Here is a 25,148-nt window from a genome sequence, read left to right as displayed (position 1 = left end):
GAATGACTACTGAAAGAACCGACAGGAATATTGTTCAGTTAGCAAAACAGAACTCTTTCATAGGCTCTAGGAAAATAAGAAATGGACTTCAACTCTCTGTTAGCGCTGTCACAATACAAAGGCGTCATTTAAGAGCGAAGCTACCGGCTCGGAGTCCACGCAGGATACCATTCTAGACGAAAAGGCATGTGGCAAAGACAATGAAGTTTATTAAAGCGTATAAAGATTGGGCAAAAGAGAAATGGAGGAATGTTCTGTGAAGCAATGAAAGCAAAGTCGTGCTTTTTAGGTCCAAGGGTCGTCGAGAATATGTGAGAAGACCCTAAAATGCAGCATACTATCCACGGTACACTATACAAACGGTGAAGCATGGTGGAGGAAAAATTAAGATATGGGTCGGGTCTATTTATCTCATGGGGGGTATAAGGGATGCAACCGAGTATGTGAACATTCTTGAGGAGGTTATGTTACCCTACGCTGAGGAGGTTATGTTACCCTACGCTGAGGAGGTTATGTTACCCTACGCTGAGGAGGAAATGCCGTTGGTTTGAGTATAACAACAAGACTAAGACCCAAAGCATACGCCAAACAAGGCAAAACCATGATCATGCACTGCTATTTTTATGAACAGCCATATATTTAAAAAAACGGGTTTTACTGTGACAAAGCTAACGGTAAAAAATCGATAGTACTTATTTTCTGTTACTATGAATAAAATATTTTAATTTGTTATTAGAAGTTCAATGAAATGTATTATAACGTTGATATTGAAGGCCTTTTTGTTTTATTTCGAGTGCACTGCTATTTTTATGAACACAACTGTATATTTCAGAGAATGCGGAAATCTCTGTAAGCTTAGAATTATTATTTGGCTAATTGTTAGAATTGAAACGATACACGCTTCAAGAACGTATTCACATTTTTCTCTTTGAGAGAAGTTTCCTTACCGTGATTTAACTCACGTAAAAGTTAGTGTGTATTCCCTCCACAATAAATTCAAGACCTTAAAGATGGAACTTGTGAAGTAATTAAGGACAAACAGAATAAAATTCGAGAATTCGTATTGATAAATGGCAAATTTTATAATTTAGGGATTTTTTCAAAAAGACTAAAAAATAAATGATAACAAAAACGTTACAAAATTACAACATTGAGTTAAACGTTTTTTAAATTTTAAGAAAAAGTAAATCCGGAATACTTTAACAAAGAAACACTTTTTTCAAAAATAGATTCTTAATGGTTTTTCCCGGTCATAACATGTTGGGACAGCGTATTTGTGGTCCTAGAAGACAATTAGAAAAAATAAAACAAATTTTCGAAAATCTATTGTGCCCTAAGTTTTAAACAAAATTTATAAAATTATTAACATTGTTCATTATTGTTCAAAATATATATTTTTATAAAAGCCTGCGCATCATTCAAGTATGAATTAAATGATTTAACTCACTTTATACTTTAATTTCAAATCATATTTAAAAAAATCTGTTGACAAAACAGAGCAGTTTGACGTGTGGTTTTCAATATGGCAATGGGCGGGTTCAAACAACATAAGGGACTTGAAAGTTATGCAAGTTTCTAGTATCTGATGGGCTAGCTGCCAAGAAATCACCTTCCAATTAAGGCAACTTTAATGGAAAGCAGACTGGAAAGTTAGTCAAAAAAAAACGAACTTGATGAGCTATCTAAGATAAAGATTACAGACCTAAAGTTTTTTCTCAATGCAACAACATGGGTCTAACATAATCGCTATGAAGCTTTTCTATGAATCTTTCCCTTTCTATCACAGGTCAAACGAGTTTTTGGTATCAGGCTAGGTTGCCTTGAGATCGCCATTTCTACCTACCTACATAGTAAAAAAAAATCTCCCTAACTATCAAGTCAAGTCTACTTCTGTCAAAATGACAATTGGTAATGTTTTTTTTCATTCAACTGAAAGCCGAACTTTATTACTCAATGATTTATTTATTTTCTGCACAACTTCATTTAATGATTTCTTTAAAAGGGTTCCTTGTCAATTAAAGATAAGTAACATTTCTTTACAATACAAAATAAAAATCGTGATGGACCTGTAGCCTGCATGAAAATTGTTTTGAAGACAGTAATGATTTAGTAGTTTTTGTACTATGGACTTAGTAAAGTAAAGTTCTGAATTTGAAATTCATGACACTTAAGAAACTAACTAGTTGCCTTGGTCAAAATATACGTTTAAAGAATAAAGTTGAATACAAATAAAGTTGTATGTTGTCTGAACCCGCCCAACACGTTTTTCGGAGATAGTCTTTTTGACAGTTGTCACTTGATTTATGCTCAGTTTGGTTTGTCATTCCATAATAATAAGATTTACTCCTGCAAAACGTTTGTGAATCTTCCAACCAAACCAAAATAATGGTTAGGTTTGCGCAATATTCCACCAGCCAACGGAACAAACAATTGATTGACGAAAAGTTTTGGTGAGCATATTATTGCGGGTCGTGGCCTCCAAAATGAGATTTAACACCGCTGGACTTCTTTTATGGGGTTATAAGAAGGCAGTCATCTACGCAGATTAGCCCAAGATGCTAGACGCCTTGGAAGAGAACATTCGGAAATTCTTTGCCACAGCTTTACATTGGGCAGGTTCAGACGACAGAAAGGACTTGAAAGCAAAGCACGTTTCTAGCATTTGACTGAAGTCAAGTCAACTTATGTCAAAATGACAATCGGTAATGTTTTTTTTTATTCAACGGAAAGCTGAACTTACTCTGATTTATTTATTTTCTGCACAAGTTCATTTACAGCCCTATTCTGCTATTCATCGGGGGGAATTTTTGTTCAATTTTCACTGAACACTATTCTACTATTCATTACAATCAGTCACCGACTATACTTCGAGCCGTCAACATCGTTTTCGATTGTGTTTCCTCTGCTCTCCCGAAGTTTGTTATTTATCCTCTCCCGCGCTTTTCTCTTTACTTTTCCTATTCGCCTTATTCCCTTCTCCCATTAAACAAGTGAGTGACAAACTAGAGTATATTGTGCGTAACCTATATAATATGGCCTCAGGGCCAAGTGTGCTGGAGGGTAACCGGTTCGCTGAGCTTAATCAGCTTACCAGCCCTCTTAAAAAAAGACAAAAAAAATCAATAAACCCAAGTTCAGTTCTCAGTTTTGACATCCCATCCCATTCTAACTCCAAAAACCCCAAATTTATAATAATAACCCCAACAGATCCCAAACAACCGCTAACATCTGTTAGTGTCTTCCTTTTAAAAAAAGCTATTGACGCCATAAGTACATCTTACGAGTATATCACTCAGCTTCGTGATGGCAACCTGCTTATACTCGTAAAATCCCAACAAGTTGCTAACCTTTTCCTTTCAAAAAAAAATCTATCAAACCTATGCCCAGTTTCTATTTCCCTGCATAGTCATTTAAATTCTTCCAAAGGCACTGTTTTCGCACCCTGCCTAAATAATTTGCCCGAAAAAGAAATCGTTGAAGAGATGAGTGACCAAGGCGTCACAGAAGTCTATAAATTTAAAAAAACTGAAAAAAGAATAATTGAAGGCAAAGAACAAAATGTCGAAATTCCCTCTGGGCTAGTGCTCTTCACTTTTGATCTCTTCCGTCCCCCTACATCTCTTGATGTAGGCTGGTACAAACTCAAAGTGGAAGAATACTTCCCAAACCCTATGCGATGCAAAAAATGCCAGCTCCTAGGTCACACGATGAAAAGGTGCACTCGTACTGCGACATGCGTCACTTGTAACCTCCCACCTCACCCTTCAGAAAATTGCACACGTACTTTTTGTGCTAACTGTGCAGATAACCACCCAGCATCATCAAAAAATTGCCAACGATTCATCCAAGCAAAAGAAATTCTCAAAATAAAGACATTAAAAAAATGCAGCTTGGCTGAAGCGAAACAAATCTACGATAAACAGAATCCAACTCCCTCGCCTGCCTTATCCTACTCCTCCATAACAGCTAACGGAACACAACCGATCCCATCAAGCTCATCAAACCTATCTCCCTCAACATCCTCCCTTGCCCCTACTCAAACAAAATCAATAAATACCAAACAAGAAAAAAGAGATAAATCCTCTCTTCTAAATAAATCAATAAATAAAACAGAAAAACCAAGTGAAATCCCTCCCACATCTTCGGAATATAATTCTAAGCATACCACAAAACCAACCTCAAGCATACCATCTTCTCTCCCTACTCCGTCATTACCATCTAGATCGAAAACATTATCAAATGATAACTCTCGGTTATCAGTCACACAAAGCACTTCCAAAAATACCGACTCACTCATTTCAAATCTAAACTCCCACTCAAATGTAAATAATGCTTCAAACATCTTCTCAATAAATAGTGTAGAAACAAACACACTCTCTTCAAACTTTAATTCACACTCAAACCTATCCTCACAACTCAACTTACCAAACCCAATTAAACTTCCAAACAACACTTCAAACCAACAATTAATCACAAACAAAACAATGCACTCAACTGAAACAGCTTCACCGATGTCCATCGATCACATCAGTCAGCATTACGACAAAATTTCAGAAAATGACGACGATGATGATGGAGACATCTAAACATAATATTGTTACCAAAAAACACGACTCTGTCGTTCGGAGGTCGAAACACTCAGACTCCACCAGGAGTCTGAGTGGTTCGACTTCGGAGCGACGGAGTCAACAAAGTAAACAGAATAATATATACACTTATGACTTTTCACAGTATAACTCCTCTTATACTGTACAAAAGTCCTCTGCCACTAAAAATTCCATCCTTAAGATTCTCCAGTGGAATCTTAATGGATATCTTAATAACTATCATGAGCTAGAGCTCTTAATAAAAGAACATAGACCTCATATAATTTCCCTTCAGGAAACCCATGTCTTAGACAGCACAAATATTAAATATCCAAAGCAATACGCAACATATTTTCACAATTTTAGAACAAACACAACAGCCAAACAAGGTGTAGGACTTATGATCCATAAATCTGTGCCACACAAAACTCAAATTATACCATCAAATATCTCTTCAATAGCCGTTGAAATTGATCTCGATATAAAATTAACAGTATTATCCCTCTATATCCATCCCACCCAACCTTTCTCATCTTCAAACTTAGAAGATATTCTAAAATTTGTAAAATCTCCTGTACTGCTCACTGGTGATTTCAATTCCTGGAATCCTCTCTGGGGCTCACCTGTTGCAAATGCAAGAGGCAAGATTGTTGAAAACTTTTTAACAAATTCAAATTTATCTCTACTAAACGATGGTAGCCCAACACACCTATCCACTCATAACACGCTTACACACGTAGATCTCACATTTACATCTCCACAAATATTACCTAGCATTGCCTGGCACAGACTTGACTTTCTCCACGGAAGCGACCATTTTCCTATAATATCCGTCATTAAACTTAAACGTCATAGCAACTACTCTAACCCAACCCCAAAATTCCTAACTGACCTCGCCGACTGGAATCTCTTCCAAACTAATACAATAAAATTCCTCAGCAACAAACCACTATCCACAAATATCAACCAAGAAGCAGCAAATATAAGCAAAAGCTTTCGTTATGCAGCCAATTTATCTATTCCACAAACAAAATACAAACCAATAAAAAACATAGTTCCTTGGTGGAATTCTGAGATTGCCATCCTTCGCGAAAAGAAACAGCACCTATGGAAAATTTTTAAAAAATACCCGAACAATACAAATCTTATTAATTACAGAAAAGCAAATGCTATTTTTCGAAGAAATGTCAAAGTTTCTAAAATCGAGAGCTTTCAAAAGTTCACTGCAAATCTCAATCCCAACATGACTAGTAAAAAGATCTGGGCAGATGTCAAGTGCCTGACAGGTAACTACATGCCTCAGTCTATACAAATGATACATACTGATTCCGAATCGCTAACGGATGCGAAACAAATTGCCGAACATTTCGCCAAACACTGGTCCACGTACTCGAATGACTTAAACTTTTCTTCCCAATTCTGTGAGGCAAAACTTGTAGCGTTAAATCACGTCGTCCCAACTCATAGTCTATCTCCATCCGCAAAATACCTTGATTTACCATTTAACTTTCTTGAACTTGAAAGCAGTCTAGACTCAGTAAAGGGTAAAACCCCTGGCTCCGACCGAATATCATACCCGATGATCAAAAATGCCCCTCCCCAAGTAAAAAAACGCATTTTGCGACTTTTTAACAATATTTTCGAACAAGGCATAGTGCCCCAGGCATGGAAAACTGCAATTAATATCCCAATTCCAAAACCCAACAAACTGACAACAGATATCAATGGTTACAGGCCAATTTCACTGTTATCTTGCACTAGCAAACTTTTAGAAAAAATGGTATCTAAAAGACTACTTTGGTTTATTGAAAAGCACAACCTCATTAACCTAAACCAGGTTGCCTTCAAACACGGCCGTAGTACGATAGATTCGCTTCTCCACATAGACGAGCTTGTATCCTCAGCACTCTCATGTAAGAACCATATTTCAATTGTGTCAATTGACTTTGAGAAAGCGTTTGAACGCATTGGAATCCATGTCGTTCTAAATAAATTAATAAAATGGAAGATTGGCCAAAAAATGTATAATTTTGTAAAGTCGTTTCTCACAAATCGATTTTTTAAATCAAAGGTTAATAACTCCTTTTCTAAGCTACATAATCTTCAAAATGGTATACCACAAGGATCTCCCCTTTCGGTAGTCCTTTTTGTGGTTGCATATAATGACATAAGTGAAATAATTTCAGAATACAAAAACATCGATCATTCATTATACGCAGACGATTTGTACCTTATATCAAAATGCAACAATATGATACGTACGTAAGAAGTTATTACCTGTATAAATAATTGGTGTACCCAATCGGGGGCAATGCTATCCCTAAACAAAAACAAACACCTCCATATTTGCAGGAAATTAAATTGTGCTAACTTTGACATAAATATTGATAATATTCGTATACCCACTGTAAATAATTTAAGTATTTTAGGAATTTTATTTGATAGCAAATTTAACTTTAAGAATCATTGTATGGAATTGAAAAAGAAATTAGCTTCTAGACTTAACGTAATAAAATACTTATCATCACAGAATAGTTTTGTTCATACTAACACCTTAACTAACATAACGAAAATGATTTTTTGCTCTAAAGTTGACTACGGACTAACCATTTACGGAAAATGTGCCAAATCTAATTTGAAAACACTAAATCCATTCTACCACGCAGCTATAAGAGCAAGCCTTAAATGCTTCCGTACCACTCCAATCAAGAATATGATGACAGAAGGCGGATTTCACTCCATCGAAGAACGTAATGAGATTTTGACATCCAGGCTTTTCCCGAAAATTTACGAATCTTACTCCTCTCCAATTCACAAAGACGCAGATAAGATCTTGAGACGTAAGAAGACACCCAAACAACCCTCAACTCTTTACAAAGCTCTAACTTTCGGCAAAGACGTCATTGAAATCAACCCCGTTGTTAAAAGCATAAGTATCGAAAAACACCCTCCTTGGGCGCTTCCTATGGATTCTATTAACACCAGTTTGTCAAATTACCCGAAGAATACCACACCTAATATAATATATACACAACTATTCCTTGATCTCCTGGACAGATATTCCAATCATCTTTGGAATATACTTTACACCGACGGCTCCAAAAACAGTGAGGGAACCGGATTTGCAGTTGTTGACAAAGATAGCCAGATTGTTTCTGGTGAGAAGCTTCCATCATACTTTTCAATATTCTCAACAGAAGCCTTAGCTATACTCAAAGCTACTAAACTTGCAATTTCATCGAAAAAGAAAACCGTAATCTTTACAGATAGTCTTTCTACGCTAACCGCTATAAAAAATATTAAACACCGCTCACCATATATTAACAAAATTCGTGATAACATTATATCCCAAGGAGCAAAATTACAACTTATCTGGATCCCGGGACATGCCGGGATTAAAGGTAACGAAGCAGCAGACCGTCTAGCGAAATCCATCTCCATATGTCCCAATACAAATATAAGCCAACAACGTCCTCTCAAAAAAGACCTAATGAAAATTATAGACACACATTGGCGCCATAAGAAAAAACAGGACTGGAACGCTTACATCCACCACTATGCCACAATTAACCCAGAAGGTATTCCTGCGTTGTATCCTTCTAATACAACGGCAAAAATGAACAAGTGCTTCCTGCGCTTGAGACTTGGACACACCTGGTTAACGAACAGCTACTTACTGAAAAACGAACCTCCTCCCACTTGCCACATTTGTCAATCAAACAGCATTATTTCAATAAATCATTTAACTTCGGAATGTACTAAAATTAAACACATTTTTGAAAAATTATACAATAAGACATTTACTAACCTACTTTCAATCCCATCAGAGGATAATATAAAAAATGTATTTAAAGTATTGCAAGATCTCAAACTCGATACATGTATATAATATAAACTATGTTATGCCTTACTAATGGGGGAGCGATCGGGAGTTGCAGGAGCGAGCGCTTAGTGGCGCTCCCCTTGGTACCCCCGATCGCTCCCCCTGCCTTAAGGTTTTAAGCCTATATTATTATAATCATTTATTTTCAAGGAAAATTGTTAAGATCCCAGCCTAAAGCCATAGAGCTAGTGCTGTTAGCTTTTAAGATTAATCTGTACATTTATGTTTTGGATTAATAAATAATAATAATAATAATAATATTCATTACAATTGAATCTAGATTCACCTCGTTAATGTCGGTAACGTCGGTAACACTGCGCGGTATTCTCTTATCCCCGTGAATGCTTTCATTCTATACAATTCAGATCCGCATATTTAAAATGTTGCGGATTTTTCATTTAATGGATCGTCTGTCTGGTTGGTGGTTGATAAAATGTAAGTAAAAACTAATTTATTGCTTGATTTTGTTTGTAAAAAAAGATTATTAACATTTTTAGGGGAAGAACAACGAACAGAGACCAGTTTTCAACAATAATATCGGCAATGAAATTAAATCCAGATATTGCAAAAAATAATGCAAAAAGGCAACCCGAGGACTTACGTGAGTTTTGGAAAAATCTTAAGGAAAGACTGAACATCCTAGGCCCACCAATAAAAGATGTGACGGAGTGGAAGAAGGTAGATCTTAAAATATTTCAGACTTTTTTTTTAATAACAGAATTTTTCAGGTATGGAGCGACTACAAATCGCATTTGAAGAAAAAACTATCACAACACAAACAAGAACAAGGAGCCACGGGGGGTGGGGGGTGGGCCAAACAAAACACATAAGTTTTCAGACGAAGTTATTGCTTTGGTTGGTCTGAAGGAGGCGGTGGAAGGCATCTCTAATGTCAAGATATTTGGATGTCCACAAAATAAAATCAGAACAGAAGCAAAAGAAACATCAAAACGTCGACGAAGTGCTGAAGATGTGCTGGAACTCGATGAGAATGATGACACACGTAACAGTGAGAATCATGAGAATGATATTGGTGAGACCAAACAATTTTGTTTATACATACTTATATGTATATAATCAAATATTTCTTTTACTTAAATGCAATCCATAGATGTTCAAGACTTGGAAAATGCGCCCAAAAAATCAAAAAAACAGATGACTCCAGCCGAACTGTCCCTTGCAGTTCCATAACATCTTTTTTGGATTTTCTCACATTTCTGCGAAGTTCTCGGTTTGTTGATTGTCTTATTCCACTGTTTGGAAGTGGAAAAAAAAGTCCAATGCTATCCATAACTGTTTGTTTATATTTGCTATTGTATTGTAGTGTAATAACCAAAACAATTTATCCAATTTTCCAAAGATTTTAGTAAATAGAGATGAAATTGATTAAATAAATTTCAATTTGCAAAAAAACAAACTTCTTTGATTTTCTCATGAACAGCTGTTAGCTTGAATGTCAAATTGGTTTAGATAATGTAGTTCACCCGACGGATAGCAGAATGGAAACACAGGGCGAAAGGGAATCGAATGGGTGAATCGAATCTGCGGTTCACGGGAATAGCAGAATAGGGCTGTTAATGCTTTCTGTAAAAAGGTTTCTTGTTAATTTGGAAAAGAAATAAGTAATATTTCTTTACAATACAAAATACAAACAGTGATGGACTTGTAGCTTGACTGAGGAGTGTTTTGTAGACAATAATGATATTGGTACTTTTTGTACTATAAACTTAAAGTAGAGATTTGTGAAGTAAAGTTCTGAATTAGAAATTCATGACACTTGAAAAACTTACATGTTGCCTTGGTCAAAATTTACGTTCAAAGAATGAAGTTGACAGCAAATGTTGTCTGAACCTGACCATTACATGCCTTTTATTTCTTCTTGATAAACAAGCGTTTAAAAGCAACACACTTTACATATTTTTTTTTAAAGTTTGGTCTGTATTTTACTGAATAAACAAACTATCCATAGTTAAAATTGATTTAAAAGGATTTAATACTGTAATTTCAAAATACGATGTTTCCCTAAAGCAATCGGATCCTCAAAATTATTTCATTCTAAAATCTCTTCTTTTAGTTAGCATTAGCGAAAAAATATAAAATATGATAAATTTAAGCAATTAAATTACGAGATTAAATTTTGACATGTGTCACTTTGATTCTGAGAGCAACAACAAGTCAAATTGAGACTTTCGATTGTTATGAATGCACTTGTTAAGTTGAATTTTGTAGCAGAAATCAATTTCGTTTAATGCAAAATATGAAAGAGATTAATTTGTTTTGAAAAATAATTTATTCCTCATTCCACTTGAGTACTTGAAAAATTAACTGATTCAAATATTAAAGATTCGAACGAGCCCAAAAGTTTTTGAGGCAACCGATAATTTTGTGGTGAGAAGAATTGTTCTGTGATAATGGTGAGTTTTTTCTTGAGCTTTACAGCTGTTAGTCAAATAAATAAATTGACAGCTAAACCTTGCCATCTTAAAAATCGAGTATTTTTATTCATTATTCTTATTCGTAATAAAATAAAAACGACACGAAAAAGTTACAAGTTTATTATTCCGATATGTTAAAAAATATAACGAATTTGCGTGTGACAACTCATATAAAATACTTAACTCGACTATATTCCGCTAATCCAGAACCGCAAAGAACAATATCAATTGGAAATAATACATATAACACCGACAATTGGACCAATGTCACCCCAAAAATATTAAGTTACTTAGGGGCTAATAAACATCTTCAAAAAAATCATCCCTTGTCGATAATTCGACAACGAATTGTTAATTACTTTTACAAATCCTACACTAATACCCGAGGCAATCCTCTGTTTAGTGTGTACGATAATTTAGACCCGATTGTAACAATTCAACAAAATTTCGACAACTTATTGATCCCATCGAATCATCCCAGCCGAGCCAAGTCGGATTGCTATTATGTAAATAAACAATTTCTCCTGCGAGCACATACGACAGCCCATCAAGTGGATCTAATCAAATCTGGGTTGGACAACTTTCTTGTCGTGGGAGAAGTCTATCGGCGGGATGAGATAGATTCAACACACTATCCAGTGTTTCATCAACTGGACGCTGTTCGCTTGCTGAACAAAGATCAACTATTTGAAAAATATCCAGAGTTGGAGATCTTTGAACTGAATTCTTCCACTTTAGGATCTGTGCAAGCGAGTTCCAAGTGTATTGATCAATCCAAGCAGCCTTGTCATACACTAGAGGCATTAAAACTTACTGAGCATGAACTAAAGCGAATTCTTTTGGGATTAGCGAAGGATCTTTTTGGTGAGAAAATCGAGTACCGCTGGGTGGATCAGTATTTCCCATTTACACAGCCTTCATGGGAGTTGGAAATATTCTACAAAAACCAATGGCTAGAGGTTCTGGGATGTGGAATCATCAGAAATGAAATCCTTCGGAATGCCGGCGTACATAACTCAATTGGTTATGCCTTTGGGCTGGGATTGGAACGCTTAGCAATGGTACTCTTCGATATCCCCGATATTCGTCTATTCTGGAGTAACGATTCTGGATTTCTAAGCCAATTTGATGAAACAAATTTGGAAAAGCTGCCAAAGTACAAGCCGGTATCTTCTTATCCCCAGTGCTCAAATGATATTTCGTTTTGGCTGCCGGAGGGTATGGGAGTAGATGATTTCCTGCCTAATGACTTTTATGATCTAGTGAGGAATGTAGCCGGAGACGTTGTTGAACAAGTATGTAGTTAAAGTAGAAAGTAATCTTTAGTTTGATAATTTGCTTTGTTTTTTTTTCAGATTCGTTTGGTGGATAAATTCAAACACCCGAAGACTGGAAAGAGCAGTTTGTGCTTTAGAATTGTTTATAGGCATATGGAACGAACGTTAACGCAAGCGGAAGTCAACCAGTTACACAAGAAAATAGCTGATGAATCTGTTAATTTGTTTAACGTTAAGATTAGATAATTTGAAGTAAGACATATGTGTTTTATTCCCATTATTAGCTATGGATCTACTGCTAGAAGATTGTGTAGAATGCATTAAGCATTGCCAGTTAGGGATCTTTTGTTGTCCTGTAATGAATAATATATTACTATATACGATTATACGGAGTGTCTTTGCCTCAGAGCTTCTTCTTAAATCCTCTATCCACTATTACCAGTTCAACGTTATAGTAAAGTTCTAAACTAAAACTAAGATGTTGGCTGCAACAATTTCCTAGCAATTTTGTTTGTTAGTCGATGATTTGGGAAGTTTTTATTTTTCTTACTTGGTTAAAATGTATTCTGATTGCAAAAATGTTTGTAGGTGTATTTTCCGGTAGTCGGAATATCTATTTTTTAAAAAGTAACTAAGTAATTTTTCTACTTCATCAAATTGTCGTAATCCTCTAACTTGACCAGCATAACACATGATTGTTTGCATAACCGATTCATACATTTTGTATTTAGCGCTTGGGGTAACACTTTTTATTGCCGAAGACACCTTTCCAGATGCAGTTTATTGCATGTTTTTTTTTAAAGAAAATTGTGGTATTATGAGAACTTAGAGGTATTTGTATTTATTAAAAATTCCAAGCGTTTCATTTCCCCAGGTCTATTTTCATCTCTTGCAGATCTTCCTAATTAGTTGCAGAAAATTAGTGCGTTAAACTTAACTCCAGAAAAACGTATTCCCCCAGTCTAAGCCGATGACAGGTCATCCGAGAACGAGAAGTGGACAAAGCAAACGCCTCGATTAACTCCAACATTGGTATGAAACCTTGCAGAAATCTCGTTTCCATCTCAAACTGACATTGCAATATTTTGATAGGAACCTGGTATAACTAATAACATTTTTGGGCCTATTCTAAGGCAGCTTAGCTTATAAAAGAGGACCTTTCTATTGAGTTAAATGCTGCTTTGAAATCAAGTAAGAAATCATATATTATCAACTATGACCTAGTAACTGAACAAATATAATCAACGGTGGAATACGCTTTCCTGATACCGGTTTGAAACATGCTCAACGGTGGAATACGCTTTCCTGATACCGGTTTAAAACACGCTCAGTAAATCGTTTTGTTGTATCCACATTGTAAGCTTATTAACATCACACTTTTTGAAAGAAGGAGAATATTATTTTTGCGAAAACTTTCTGAAACGCTTCTCCTATTAATTATCTATGGAGTCTGGTCAAAACGGCATAAGTCCATTTTTGTCAAATTCGAGCTAAGTATACAGAACTACAAAAAAAATCTACTTTCGTTTGGTCTCAACAGTGTAAATCCATCTAAACCGATTGAAAAGATATTCGATGGTCCTAATCGCACTTAAATTTTTTAATTAAAATTTTGTTTGGTCAAAACGGTATAACTTCACTTATATTGTTTTAACCAAACAAACATTTTCTATTTTCTAAGTGGTCAAAACAACATAACTCCAACTAAATCTTCTTCGCTTTTTTGTCGCTACAAAGCTGTTTCAAGACAACTCTCGATGAAACTGACTCCTTCATAAGAACTGTACTGCAAAAGAAGCTATCATCTGTTACTGGAATTGTGCCTGCAGATCAACGCGGTTGCCACACACCACCGAACCTCAGATGATGTGCAAAAATGTTCGCCTTGTCTAAAGACACAGAACAAGAAAATTATTTTTCAAGGACAATTTACAATTTAAAAGACCCAAACAGGATACATGCAACACCTGTGATGCCTTACAAATGAAAATTAAGGTTGCATTGAAAGAAAATAGTGGTGAATTAGACCATCTTAAAATGTTGGTGGGAAGCCATCATGAGGAGGCAGATATGGCATATTATGTAACGAAAAAAAGAGACAAGATTGAAGCTCAAGAAGACCGAACGAAAGCTTGTTTTGTCTTCGATCTGCAACAATGCCTTCCAACACCAAACTTGTCCACATCAGTTGCCTTTTGTAAGAGACAGCTTTCGACATTTAATCTTACCACTCATGGCCTATCAGATGGAACATCGAAATATTATATGTGGCATGAAGGAATTGCAGGAAGAGTGGCAAATAAAATAGCTTCGTGTCTTTTTCTACATCTTAAAAATCTTCCAACAACAATCAAATCAGTTAAGTCTTATTCAGACACATGTCAAGTGCAAACTAAAAACACAATAGCTGTTGTAATGTTTCTACTGTCCATGCAAAATGTTTAGTTCCTGGTCACACGCATATAGAATGCGATATTGATCACGCTATCATCGAAAAAAAAACATGCTAACCATACCATCCTTTTGATTGCTTTCAGCGTGTGAAATTATCTGGGAAAAAGCAAAAAGTCTTGGTTCATGAATTGAAGCCGGACGAAGTTTGGAATTTTTTAAACTTATTGAAAGCCAAAGCGGGTTTTTTTGTCCGCAAAAAAGGCGAAGACGGGTATATGTTTGGTTTTCAAACAATCAAATGGATAACATGATTTGAAATCAGATCCAGAAATAATGTTTTTGAAGACAACACTAAATGAAGAAAGGGATTTTCCACGTGTAAGTTTCAAACGAAGAGGACAAAATTCGTCGACCTTTGTTTTGGAAAATGTAGTACCGCCACCGAAGTCTGAAGAAAAAAAATGACAAAATTTCCCTTTTACCACTAATTCCAACAATTTTCCATAAGATCTATACAAAATTGAAGTCAAAGGGGACGGTAGAAGACATAGACTATGATCTAGTTGATTTATCTCATGAAGAAAATTAGTTGTATCAACAAAAACACTAAAATTTACCTTAGAATTCCTATTTATAATTTTTAAAACTATGTATATTGAAGCTTTGTAATTACTTTAATATTGTTTTTGCTATTATTTTTATTGGTGTGAAATGATTTGTTTGTATTAAAAAAGTATTTAAGTCTACAAAATTTATTTCAATACAGGAAATGATCTCCACCAATTTAAAATTAAATGAACAATCGCATGGTCAAAACAGCATATCACCCTTTAAACATATGTATAAACATAGATTTGAAATAAATATGTACATTATATTCATATAAATATCATCATTCCTAGATATGTTTATTGCATCAAAATATTTCTCAAATAACCACAACGGGATTTAGAAAAAAATAAGAACATTTAAACCCGTTTTTCTCAAAACTAAGATTTTGGACTTACATATGTTGTTTTGACCAGACTCCATAGATATATTGTTGTAGGGTTTAATTAGTTTTCGGTAAAGTTCCCTACCACATATTTTAAAATTCTTACGGCATTCGGTCTTCTCCTGTGGCTTTGTTCAGATGGCATAGCTGTATCAATTTTGAGACTTCTATTGAGATCTTAATTCTTCGGCTTCTGAGTAAATTACCAAAATGGTCAGCTTGCTTTAACTTCGGATAATTTTTGGATTAAGCGGATCGAGTATAATTTCTGTTCATGTTTTTCTTTTTACAAATTGTCAAGAAATCCGTGTTCACCTTCTGTTTCATGCTTTTTGAAAGGAACCAGTTTGATGCCATCTGGAATTTCAGAAAGCCAAAAGATTTTTTCCTTAGCTGTCGAGCCAATTTTATTTCCATTTCTGGTTTTAACTGCTTTGTGAGGAATTTTATTGGTAATACGATGCATGATTCAATATTGGACATGGCTTTTGAGCCGCCATGTTTCCTTACAAAAATCGACACTACTCTATTGTTGAGTTAGCTCCAAGTTATGTGAATTACAAGGACGGATCTAGACTTCCAATCATAAAGATGAGCTTTTGAGCATCGCTTACAAATATTCTTTAATACTCTCTAAAGGAGACTTACAAAATTTAAATAACATAATGTGAATCTTAAACTTACATTTACATATTTCAAGGGCTAAATTGACAACCTTAGTTATTAGATTATTTTAGAACCCTATTTTCAACAAGATATGGATTAACTACTTAAATTGGATGCAAGATTCCAACATTTTTCTAAATATGCCATATTTGAGAGCTTAAAAAAAATAGTTTAGAGGGTGTTTGGTGTATTTCACGCAGAAATGTTAGAAATTGTGTTGAAATGTAGCTCTTTCCAAATATATTATGTTCTTCTTGGCATTTCTATAAATGCGAAGAACGCTTTAATATATATATATGCAGAGACCAAGAAATTGCGAAAGTTCGCCAGGAAATGTAGAAAAAGAGAGGTATCAGTTAAATTATTAAAAAAAAATAAATAACGAACAATATTTTGCATATGATGAAATAGTTTGATTTCAACATCTATTTTTGTTAACGAGGTTTTAGTCGAGATCAAGTTTTTAACAATTAAAAATGTATTTCTTATATAAACAAATACAAATTGGATGAATGAAATTTATTTTAAGTCAATATCTTCTATCGTTTACGAGATATCGGGAACCGAACATCAATTTTTACCAAATTTGCGAACTATTTTTTGTAGATTTTGTTTTTTTTTTATAAAAAAAACTGACTTGTAGATTATAATAAAAAAGAACTTACTGAATGTTGAAAACGATACTTTTTTGAAATAAAATTAATTTGAATTTATCTCAAATTTTTAAAAAGATATTTAATTCGAATATCAATTTTTACGAAATTTTAATAATACTTTTCTTGGGTATTTATTTTTTGTTAAAAAAATTTCAATTAAAAATTGTATCGAATGTTCAAAACGATATTTCTTATAATTATATATTTCTTTTAATTTTTGAAAAGTTTTTGAAATTTTTGTGTTTAAAGTTTAAAGCCAATATCTCAAATTTTTGAAAAGATATTAAAGCCGAAAATCAATTTTTACCAACTTTTGTTGATTTTTTTTAGGTTTCTAACTGAATCGTCAGTTGTGAGAACGAAATAAGTCCACTTTTTTCACATCTTTTAAGTCGAAAAAAAAACAAACAAATTATTTTGGTTGTCGAAGTTACAGGGGGTGAACAATGTCATAAGTTTGAAAAACAGAATAAGTCCAGGACTTATTCTGTTCTCAAAACGTATGGAATTTCGTGTACATTTTTAAGTTGTAGATTTCTTCAAGATTTTATCGGAATAAAAAATGTCACTAGGAAAAAAAAAAAAAGTTTTGGAATTTCCCAACTTCTGTTAATGAAATGTAAGATTTTACCTCTTTTAAGGCGAAGTTGCTAATACCTGGCCCTATAAGAAGGGTAATAAAACCCTTCTATTGGATACCTTTTTTTTTCAGATATGTTTATTTTTAACAAAAAGTAAATATTTGGCAAACAGGGAGTCATAAAGCTATTGGGGTCATTAGGAAAACCCACGAACTTTATGAAGGAAAATAGAAAAAGGTAGGTTTTTTCAAACTGTTCGAAAAAGTGTCCGGATCGCGAAAAACTTGTGCTATAAATGTGACGTTATTAGAAAGTAAACTATTTTGAGTTTTACAGTACTTTTAGCTTTTTAAATAAATATATTTTTAAAGTAATGTAGGTGTAACATTTAAGCGGTGACGCTGATATTTTCTAACAAATTTTTCTGTTAGACCTCGGTCAAGCACCGAAAACCCAGCAACACGACAAAATTCCTTTGGTTACAACATAATGGTATCAAATATTGTTAAAACAAGAATATGCAGACAAGCGTTCTCCATTTTGTTTTGCGTATCTAGCAGTGCAATTTATCGGCTCTCATCACTTGTGGCAGCGGGAAACATGATGTACGTGCAAACAGGTTACCTAACAGTGTGCTTGTTGCTACGCAGTGTTGGCATAATTTGAGGGCGGCATAATTTTTGAAATGCCAAAATTTTAGAGGCGAAAAACAGTAAAGAGACAATCAATTTTAAAAATTGGTTCAGATTAGTTTTTATAAAAAATTGTTAATAGAATATACATATTATAATTCAATTCATTAATTTACTTCTTAATCTGCATGGGCAAAGATGTCAATTTTTTAATAGATCAATTATATAGGCTTTATTGAGTAATGTTCTTTACTTTCTGTTCCTTTAGTGAGATTAATCTCACGGGTATGAAGCATTTTGAAATTACTAAAGCTGAATAACTTCTCAATTTGTGTGTGAAATAAAAAACCGTAGATTTGCATGTATTGAATATCATTTTGATATTCATGCAAAAGTGTCAGAACATTTTTTGTTCATAAAAATAATTTTTTTATGAAAAATAAATCCCGTCTTTTTTCATATTGAATTCTTTTAATCATAAAAAAAAATTGGTAAAAAAATGAAATTTTTATCTGAAATAGAAAAAATCATTCGATATTCCACATATTTACAAAAACCTTCAATTACATCTACAAATGTCAATAATTTCTAAAAATGCAAGTGCAAGTATTTTAAATTTTTTTTAAAATAAAGTATGTGAACTGATATATATTAAAGTCGTTGATTTATGATACAATTACATTTATGTGCTTATTATACATAAAAAAAAGTTGTAAGAATTTTTTATTTATTTTCCGAGTGTTTTATTCATGTGATCGTGATCTCAATAACTTGAGTGAAGTGGGAGTATTGTGCATTGTTGTGCTTTTAAGTAGTTCGGGTGAGTGTATTTCACATGTTTAAGCCTAGTACATACTTGTGAACCATCTCGTGAACCCATACAAATTTCAGTTTTTGGTTCACCCGTGAACTTGCTCGTGAAGCTGAGTGGAGAACAAAGTGGAGAGTTTTCGTTCACGGGCAATTCACGTGCAAAATGTACGGGAACTGAAGTCAAATGTTCACAACGTGTACTCACAAGTGTGTACCAGTGAGCAATGTCAAAAGTTCACTTTCTCCACTGGCGAACGTTCACTTCACGAGGAAGTATGTACTAGGCTTTACAGAAAACAAGAGCGCTACGCTTGACAGGTACTTACCAGCGTTACCACTTTACTTCAATTGTCATCATTTTTTTACAAAATTGAAATGCAACACGTCTAATGATAAGTTCAAAACTCCATAAAATATGTACGTCACGCTAAAATCAGCTTTTTCTGACCCCTACCCCTCATTGTCACGCTGTGTCATGCTTTCTGTGACCCCCCCCCCTAGAAAAAATCGTTGGGAAAGAGTGGTCTGCAATAATTGATGCACTGGAATTTATTGCCGAAAGCAGGGATGAGAAACCGACTACGCGAGCTGGAGCTACAGGATTGCAGGGGAAATTACAGAATTTAGAAACAGCAATCCTAGTGATTGTTTGGAATGTAATTTTAGATCGTTTTAATGCTGCTAGTAAGAAGCTTCAACAATCTCAAGCTGATTTATCATCCGTTGTTCAGATCTATAACTTTCTGGCTCTATTTACTTAAGACATGAGAGACAGACAATTTTCTGTTTATGAAGAAAAAGCCAAAATACTATCTGGAGTTCACGATTATTATCGCTATGATACTCATCGCAACAAAACCAGAAGAATTCAGCCAGATGAGTCACAGGTCTTTTTTCTGGGCAAGAACATTTTCGCACAAATGTTTATTACTCTATTCTAGACACACTGAGTGTACAATTGGCCGGGCGTAAAAGTGCATATGAAAAGCTTTACGAAAATTTTAATTTTGTTCATGATTTATCCGAAATAGATACAAACGAATTGAAAAATCTTGCCAATAAACTAGTCAGTAAGTATCCCGACGATTTGGAAGAGACGTTAGGTAATGAATGTATACTTTTACATTTTCAACTGAAAGATACCTTAGCAAATACGGAAGATGTACGTTCTGCCCAAAAAATATGCAAAGTAATGCATTCACGGAGTCTTCGACATGTTAATCCGAATGTGGTCATTGATCTCCGTATTTTTTTGAGTATTCCGGCTACAAATTGTTCAGGAGAAAGATCTTTTTCCACTCTAAAACGCGTAAAAACCTATTTACGCGCAAGCATGAGCCAAGATAGACTTAATGCTCTTACATTACTGTCAATTGAAGCTCAACTAGTCCAAGAAATTAATTATGACGATATAATCGACGTTTTTGCGCGTACCAAAGCCAGGAAAAAGGAATTTTTAAAATTAATTAATATTGAAAAAAATATTTATGATTTCTCTGTTTAAAGTTTATAATTTATTTATATGTCATGTTTATTATTTATATTTAAAAAATATATTTCAATAAATAAAGTTATTTTAAAATAAAAATATTAGATCAAAATTAATGAAATTCAATTTGTCAAAAAGGGCGGCGCGTCGAACGGGGCCTTGGGCAGCAGCAAGCCTAAATCCGTCACTGTTGCTACGAATGATCACATACGATCCTTCCCCTTAAAAGAGCCAAACTACAGCAGCAAGCATATTCAGTATTTGGAGGCATCACTGAATATCAAGATAATGGATGAACTTTTCTGGAGTACGATTTTTATCGGAAGCACTTCCAAACTAATTATTTTTTTTGTAAAAAAAACTGTTTATTAATTTTTTTTATATATTACTGAATGTTGACAAAAATATTTGCTGGAAGATAAAATTAGTTTAAAGCGAATGTCTCAAAGTTTTTAAAAGTTATTTGAGTCGAAAACCAGTTTTTACAACTTTTATTAATTTTGTTTAAAAACTGTCAATTCGATTCTTCAAAACATTTTACCGATTGTTGAAAACAATATTTCTCATAAGATAAAATAAGTTGGAAGACATAATCTCAAATTTTTAAAAAGATTTTCGAATCGAAATAAATTTTTTTAACAACTTTGAGTGATGTTTTCTAAGGTTTTTTATTTTTTATAAAAAAACTGTCAATTCGATTTTTCTCAAAATTTTACCAGATGTTTAAAATGTTATTCTTCGTTGCACAAAATTCTTTTTGAGATAAAATCATTTTTTGTTCGTAAAATTTTCGAGGTGACAAATATTGTTTTTCTGTTTTTTTGGTTTATAAAAAAATTGTAAGTTGGAATTTTTTCCAAAATTATGTTTTTTTTGGTATAACGTTACAATATATAATATAAAATTTAATTCAAGTCTCTAGCGTTATTGGTTCGTGAGATATTTAGGGTTAACCAAAATGTTCACCTTTTTTTAACTGCTATGGTAAAAAAAAACCAACTACCCAATTTTCTTGAGAGTCCTTCCTGCATCTTTCTGCATTATAAACGTCGCGAACGTACATACACACGCACGCACAAACAGCTTTATAATAATCCTTTATTTCGTCTCTAGGGACCTTAAAACGTCAAAATTTTCAATTCGACAAACCGGACCTTTTACGATAGCTAGAAGACAAAAATTCTAAAAAATGATTCGTTTGCGAAAACCTTTTGAACTTTAAAATTGTAGAGAGAAAAATGTTTGGTTCTTGAGTTTAAGAAAAAAGGTGCATTAAAATAAATATTTTCTCTAAAAATTAAATACAAATTTACAAAGGTAAACAAATAAGTTGGGAAGAAACTTTAGTGTGGCACTCACTTTACAGAATCAGTTTTCACTCCGGTTCTGGAGGGATTTAAAGCTTTTATATCAAATAAATAAATAGATAAAAAACACTAAGAAAGTCTTACATTATTTAAGGAATGATGGGATTGAAGACGAGTTTCAGGAATTAAAGGGCAACTTAATATTAAATTGGTGACCTCTTATTCAGGTTATTTCTTAGGAACCTAAATATTTCCTTTATATTTCAGAAAATAACGTATGCAATTAATTTAAAGTTTTACTAAAATGTTTTCCCAAATTCTAAATTTTATGACAATACAAATTTTAGTTGTTTTTGACAGCAAAGTGCTTTTTGGTTAATAACGTTAAACTACGAACAAATCTTTACCTGTAAAACTTAACTGTATAAGCCTTCTGACTCATATGATCGTTAATTAGTCAAAAGTTTATGAATTGGTTCTGAGCGATTGAAATAGATCTTGATTTCCGATTCATATTATGTTTTTCGTCCAGTCCTTAGTTAAAAGTGTTACTTTTATGAACAAAGTTTAAAGCAGTAAAATACAAATTTTACTTTCGTTTATAAAAAATAAATAATTAAAAATATAAAATATCAAGAGAATTCCTACGAAAATTAAAACAAAATAATCTCCTAGCTGGGCATCATGATCCCTACGATCCCCCTGGATCAGCCATTGGTAAATTACAACGTTAACATACTCCTTTTATTAATAAGTGTTCATGTGTTTTCTAACTACATAGTACTAGCCATATGTAATCCGTAACCCCTGTCTCCCGGTATATCAAATGACAAATTACCAGACATGGCTAGGCAGGATTGTTTGCGGTTCAACACTGCTATAGGATGAAACTTTGCCACCAAACGCTGACATCAGCTCCTCATCGAAAGCCGTGAAAAATTCAACTTCGTAACTTTGAAAAAATATAACGACAACCTTCTTAATTTTATTTTAAATATTTTATTTTTATTCCACACAATATGCATTAAAAATAAAGTCAATTAAGTTTGTACAGGTAATTCTTTTTGTTTAAACAAAATACAAAACTAATCAATTAAAATGAAATAAATTGAATTAACAAGCAACTTTTTAAATTTTTGTTTTATATAAAATATAAATATAATCGCACTGCATTAGAATTTGTTTCTATTATATTCTTGTAAGTTGCTCTAATGGAATAGAATACATCACGGGGTGAATATGTGAAGTCACAGTCTCAAATCTCAGGAAAATTGAAATTAATATTTAAAATGATAAAAAAGAAAACCCTTCATATTGATTGTAAATTTAATTTACGTCCATGGCAGAGAATTACTAAAGAGAATGGTTCCAATAAGAAAATACCCACTGAACCAGAGGAGAACCACTGAATTAGCAGATTTCCATTCGATTCTATCGAATGTCTTTGGCAAATGGTTAACAGCAAACCAGTAAAGCACAGGTGATGAGGAACAAATGAGCCTCGTTGTGATCTGAACGTGGGCGAAAAATGCACAGAAGAACGTTAAGAATAGACAATGTAAAATAAATGGGAGTGACTTCCATTCGGTTATGGTCTGCCGAATTGTGGACGTTCGAAGGAAACTGATTAACGAACAGAAATAGAGAAACGTTTGGTAGAAAACAAATCCGATAATTGGCGATGCGAGGATGAAGTTCGGTAGCTGTTTCCATTCATAGTAATTTAGGAATCCCACGTTCCAATAGTGTTTCTGAATATAGGCATATGGAAAGGGAAACGATTGATCACACCAAGGTGAGTTCGGAGGAATGCGGTCACCAGCCAGAACATAGTCTCTTTCAACGGCATATTGAACTACCTCGGGCGGATGGTCGATTGTGGAATTGTTCGAGCAGAACTGGTGAAATGCATAGAAACAGAAGAACGTTAGCGGAATCACTGACACAAAAACAATCACTGCCAGTTTGAGCACCAGCCATTTAGTCTGTTTGAGTAAGATCTTTCTGATGATGAAGTACACCGGGAAGCCAAGGTTAAGTAATCCATTTGAACGACAGACGATGGCAAGTGCTGATGCCAGTGATGTGGTAAATAGGGAGACTTGCCCAACAGATTCAAGCATCAAGCTGAAGGACAGCCAACAAAAGAGTCCCTCTGAATAGGGAGCCGTAAAGAATATTGAAGCCGGATTGAAGCAGAAGATTACAGTTGCGTTCCAAGACTTGTTGAGATCTCCAAATATCCTCTGAGTAAGCTCGTACAGGCAGTTAGCTGCTCGGCAAAAAAAGTATACATTCAGCGCAACTCCAATGACTAGGGTGAGAGTTCGTAACGAGACTCCTATTCCTATGAGGTAAACACTCTTCGCTAAAATTCCCGTAATCGTCGGGTAGAGGGGATAGAAAGCCAGCGAGTTCTCATAGCTGTAACCGTGCTCGGCGATATGAAGGAAATATTCCGCATCCCAGCGTCTTAGTCCAGAGAACATGAAATCCAGAGATTTATCAAAAAATGAAGTCCCTTGTTGAAGTGACTTGGGGGACTTGAAAACGTCCGCATTGTGATCAGGAATCAGAGCATCCGAGATAAGTTGTACAATGAGGAGAATTATACGACTGGCCAAGGCGAGTTTGGTTACTTTTTCATTCATAGTAATAGTCCACGATAACTTTCGACAGTCGTCAGTTGTTCTAGAGTGAAAGGTTTTGAACATTTATCTACATTTCATTTGAATAATTGACTTACATACCTAACTTTTGAATATGTTTTAAAATTCCTTATCAATTAAGGTTAAAATTGATATTCGTCATATAATTTAGTTAAATTATCAGCCGGCCTGCGTGTTGGGTGTGCATTTTAATTTTTGTATTTCTGTTCGTTCCCAAATTCCAATCCAACTCCAACGAAAGAAAAAGAAAGCAAATCTAGAAATGTGTCAACTGTCACAGAAACAAAAATACTTTTATATCTTGAAAGATGGTTAGGCTTGACTGTCAATTTTGGTATCGGTTTGGCGGAAGGATGTTGGAGAAATATTCACCACAAAACATTCGGTTATTTTGAAAAACTGCTGGAAATGTTTAAAAACTATGAAATCGAAACGAACAGTGCTGAAATGTCTCATAAGGGTAGACTTGAGGTTTTCAAGAACCAATTAAACACTTTTAATATAATATCAGTGCCAAGAATTTAGCTTTATTATAAAGGTAAGAGTGTAATTATGTTTTAAGAGATTTAGGGCAAGTGGCAACTGCGAAAATCTTGAAAAAATTATAACCGAGGGCCCAAATTAGCAACCAAATCTTGCATAAATTGGGACTTATGTCAGTCGAATAATCTCTTCCAAGAGGTCAATCGCCTTGGGCATGGACAAGAGACTTCACATAACCCCACAATAAACAGTAAAGTGTTGTTAAATCATACGAGATAGTTTA

General features: G+C 34.1%; 4 protein-coding genes and 1 long non-coding RNA gene across 5 annotated transcripts; 4 read left to right on the top strand and 1 right to left on the bottom strand.

Moving 5' to 3' along the window:
- The first annotated feature begins 3,032 nt into the window (after positions 1-3,032).
- Positions 3,033-4,586, top strand: LOC129949111 (rho GTPase-activating protein gacK-like). Its single transcript, XM_056060372.1, has one exon. It carries the CDS (start codon positions 3,033-3,035, stop codon positions 4,584-4,586), a length of 1,554 nt encoding a protein of 517 aa, XP_055916347.1.
- A 2,572-nt stretch (positions 4,587-7,158) lies between these two features.
- LOC129949107 (uncharacterized) lies at positions 7,159-8,475 on the top strand. The gene has a single exon (XM_056060359.1). It carries the CDS (start codon positions 7,159-7,161, stop codon positions 8,473-8,475), a length of 1,317 nt encoding a protein of 438 aa, XP_055916334.1.
- A 289-nt stretch (positions 8,476-8,764) lies between these two features.
- LOC129941844 (uncharacterized) lies at positions 8,765-9,249 on the top strand. Its single transcript, XR_008780934.1, has 3 exons — positions 8,765-8,904; positions 8,967-9,147; positions 9,198-9,249. It is a non-coding gene; the product is annotated as an uncharacterized LOC129941844 (long non-coding RNA).
- Positions 9,250-10,961: 1,712 nt separating this feature from the next.
- On the top strand, positions 10,962-12,439 carry LOC129941833 (probable phenylalanine--tRNA ligase, mitochondrial). The gene is made up of 2 exons (XM_056050584.1): positions 10,962-12,199; positions 12,260-12,439. The coding sequence occupies exons 1-2, from the start codon at positions 11,036-11,038 to the stop codon at positions 12,425-12,427; spliced, it is 1,332 nt and encodes a 443-aa protein (XP_055906559.1). The 5' UTR covers positions 10,962-11,035; the 3' UTR covers positions 12,428-12,439.
- A 10,262-nt stretch (positions 12,440-22,701) lies between these two features.
- On the bottom strand, positions 22,702-24,632 carry LOC129941834 (GPI mannosyltransferase 2). The gene is made up of 2 exons (XM_056050585.1): positions 24,464-24,632; positions 22,702-24,404 (listed from the first exon to the last, which is right to left on the bottom strand). The coding sequence occupies exon 2, from the start codon at positions 24,362-24,364 to the stop codon at positions 23,045-23,047; it is 1,320 nt and encodes a 439-aa protein (XP_055906560.1). The 5' UTR covers positions 24,365-24,404; positions 24,464-24,632; the 3' UTR covers positions 22,702-23,044.
- Between the last annotated feature and the right edge of the window lie 516 nt (positions 24,633-25,148).

Source organism: Eupeodes corollae, chromosome 1, assembly GCF_945859685.1.
Source record: "Eupeodes corollae chromosome 1, idEupCoro1.1, whole genome shotgun sequence".
In the NCBI taxonomy this organism is placed as follows: domain Eukaryota; kingdom Metazoa; phylum Arthropoda; class Insecta; order Diptera; family Syrphidae; genus Eupeodes; species Eupeodes corollae.
Note: the sequence above shows the minus strand (reverse complement) of the source record. Positions and strands in the feature narration are given on the sequence as shown.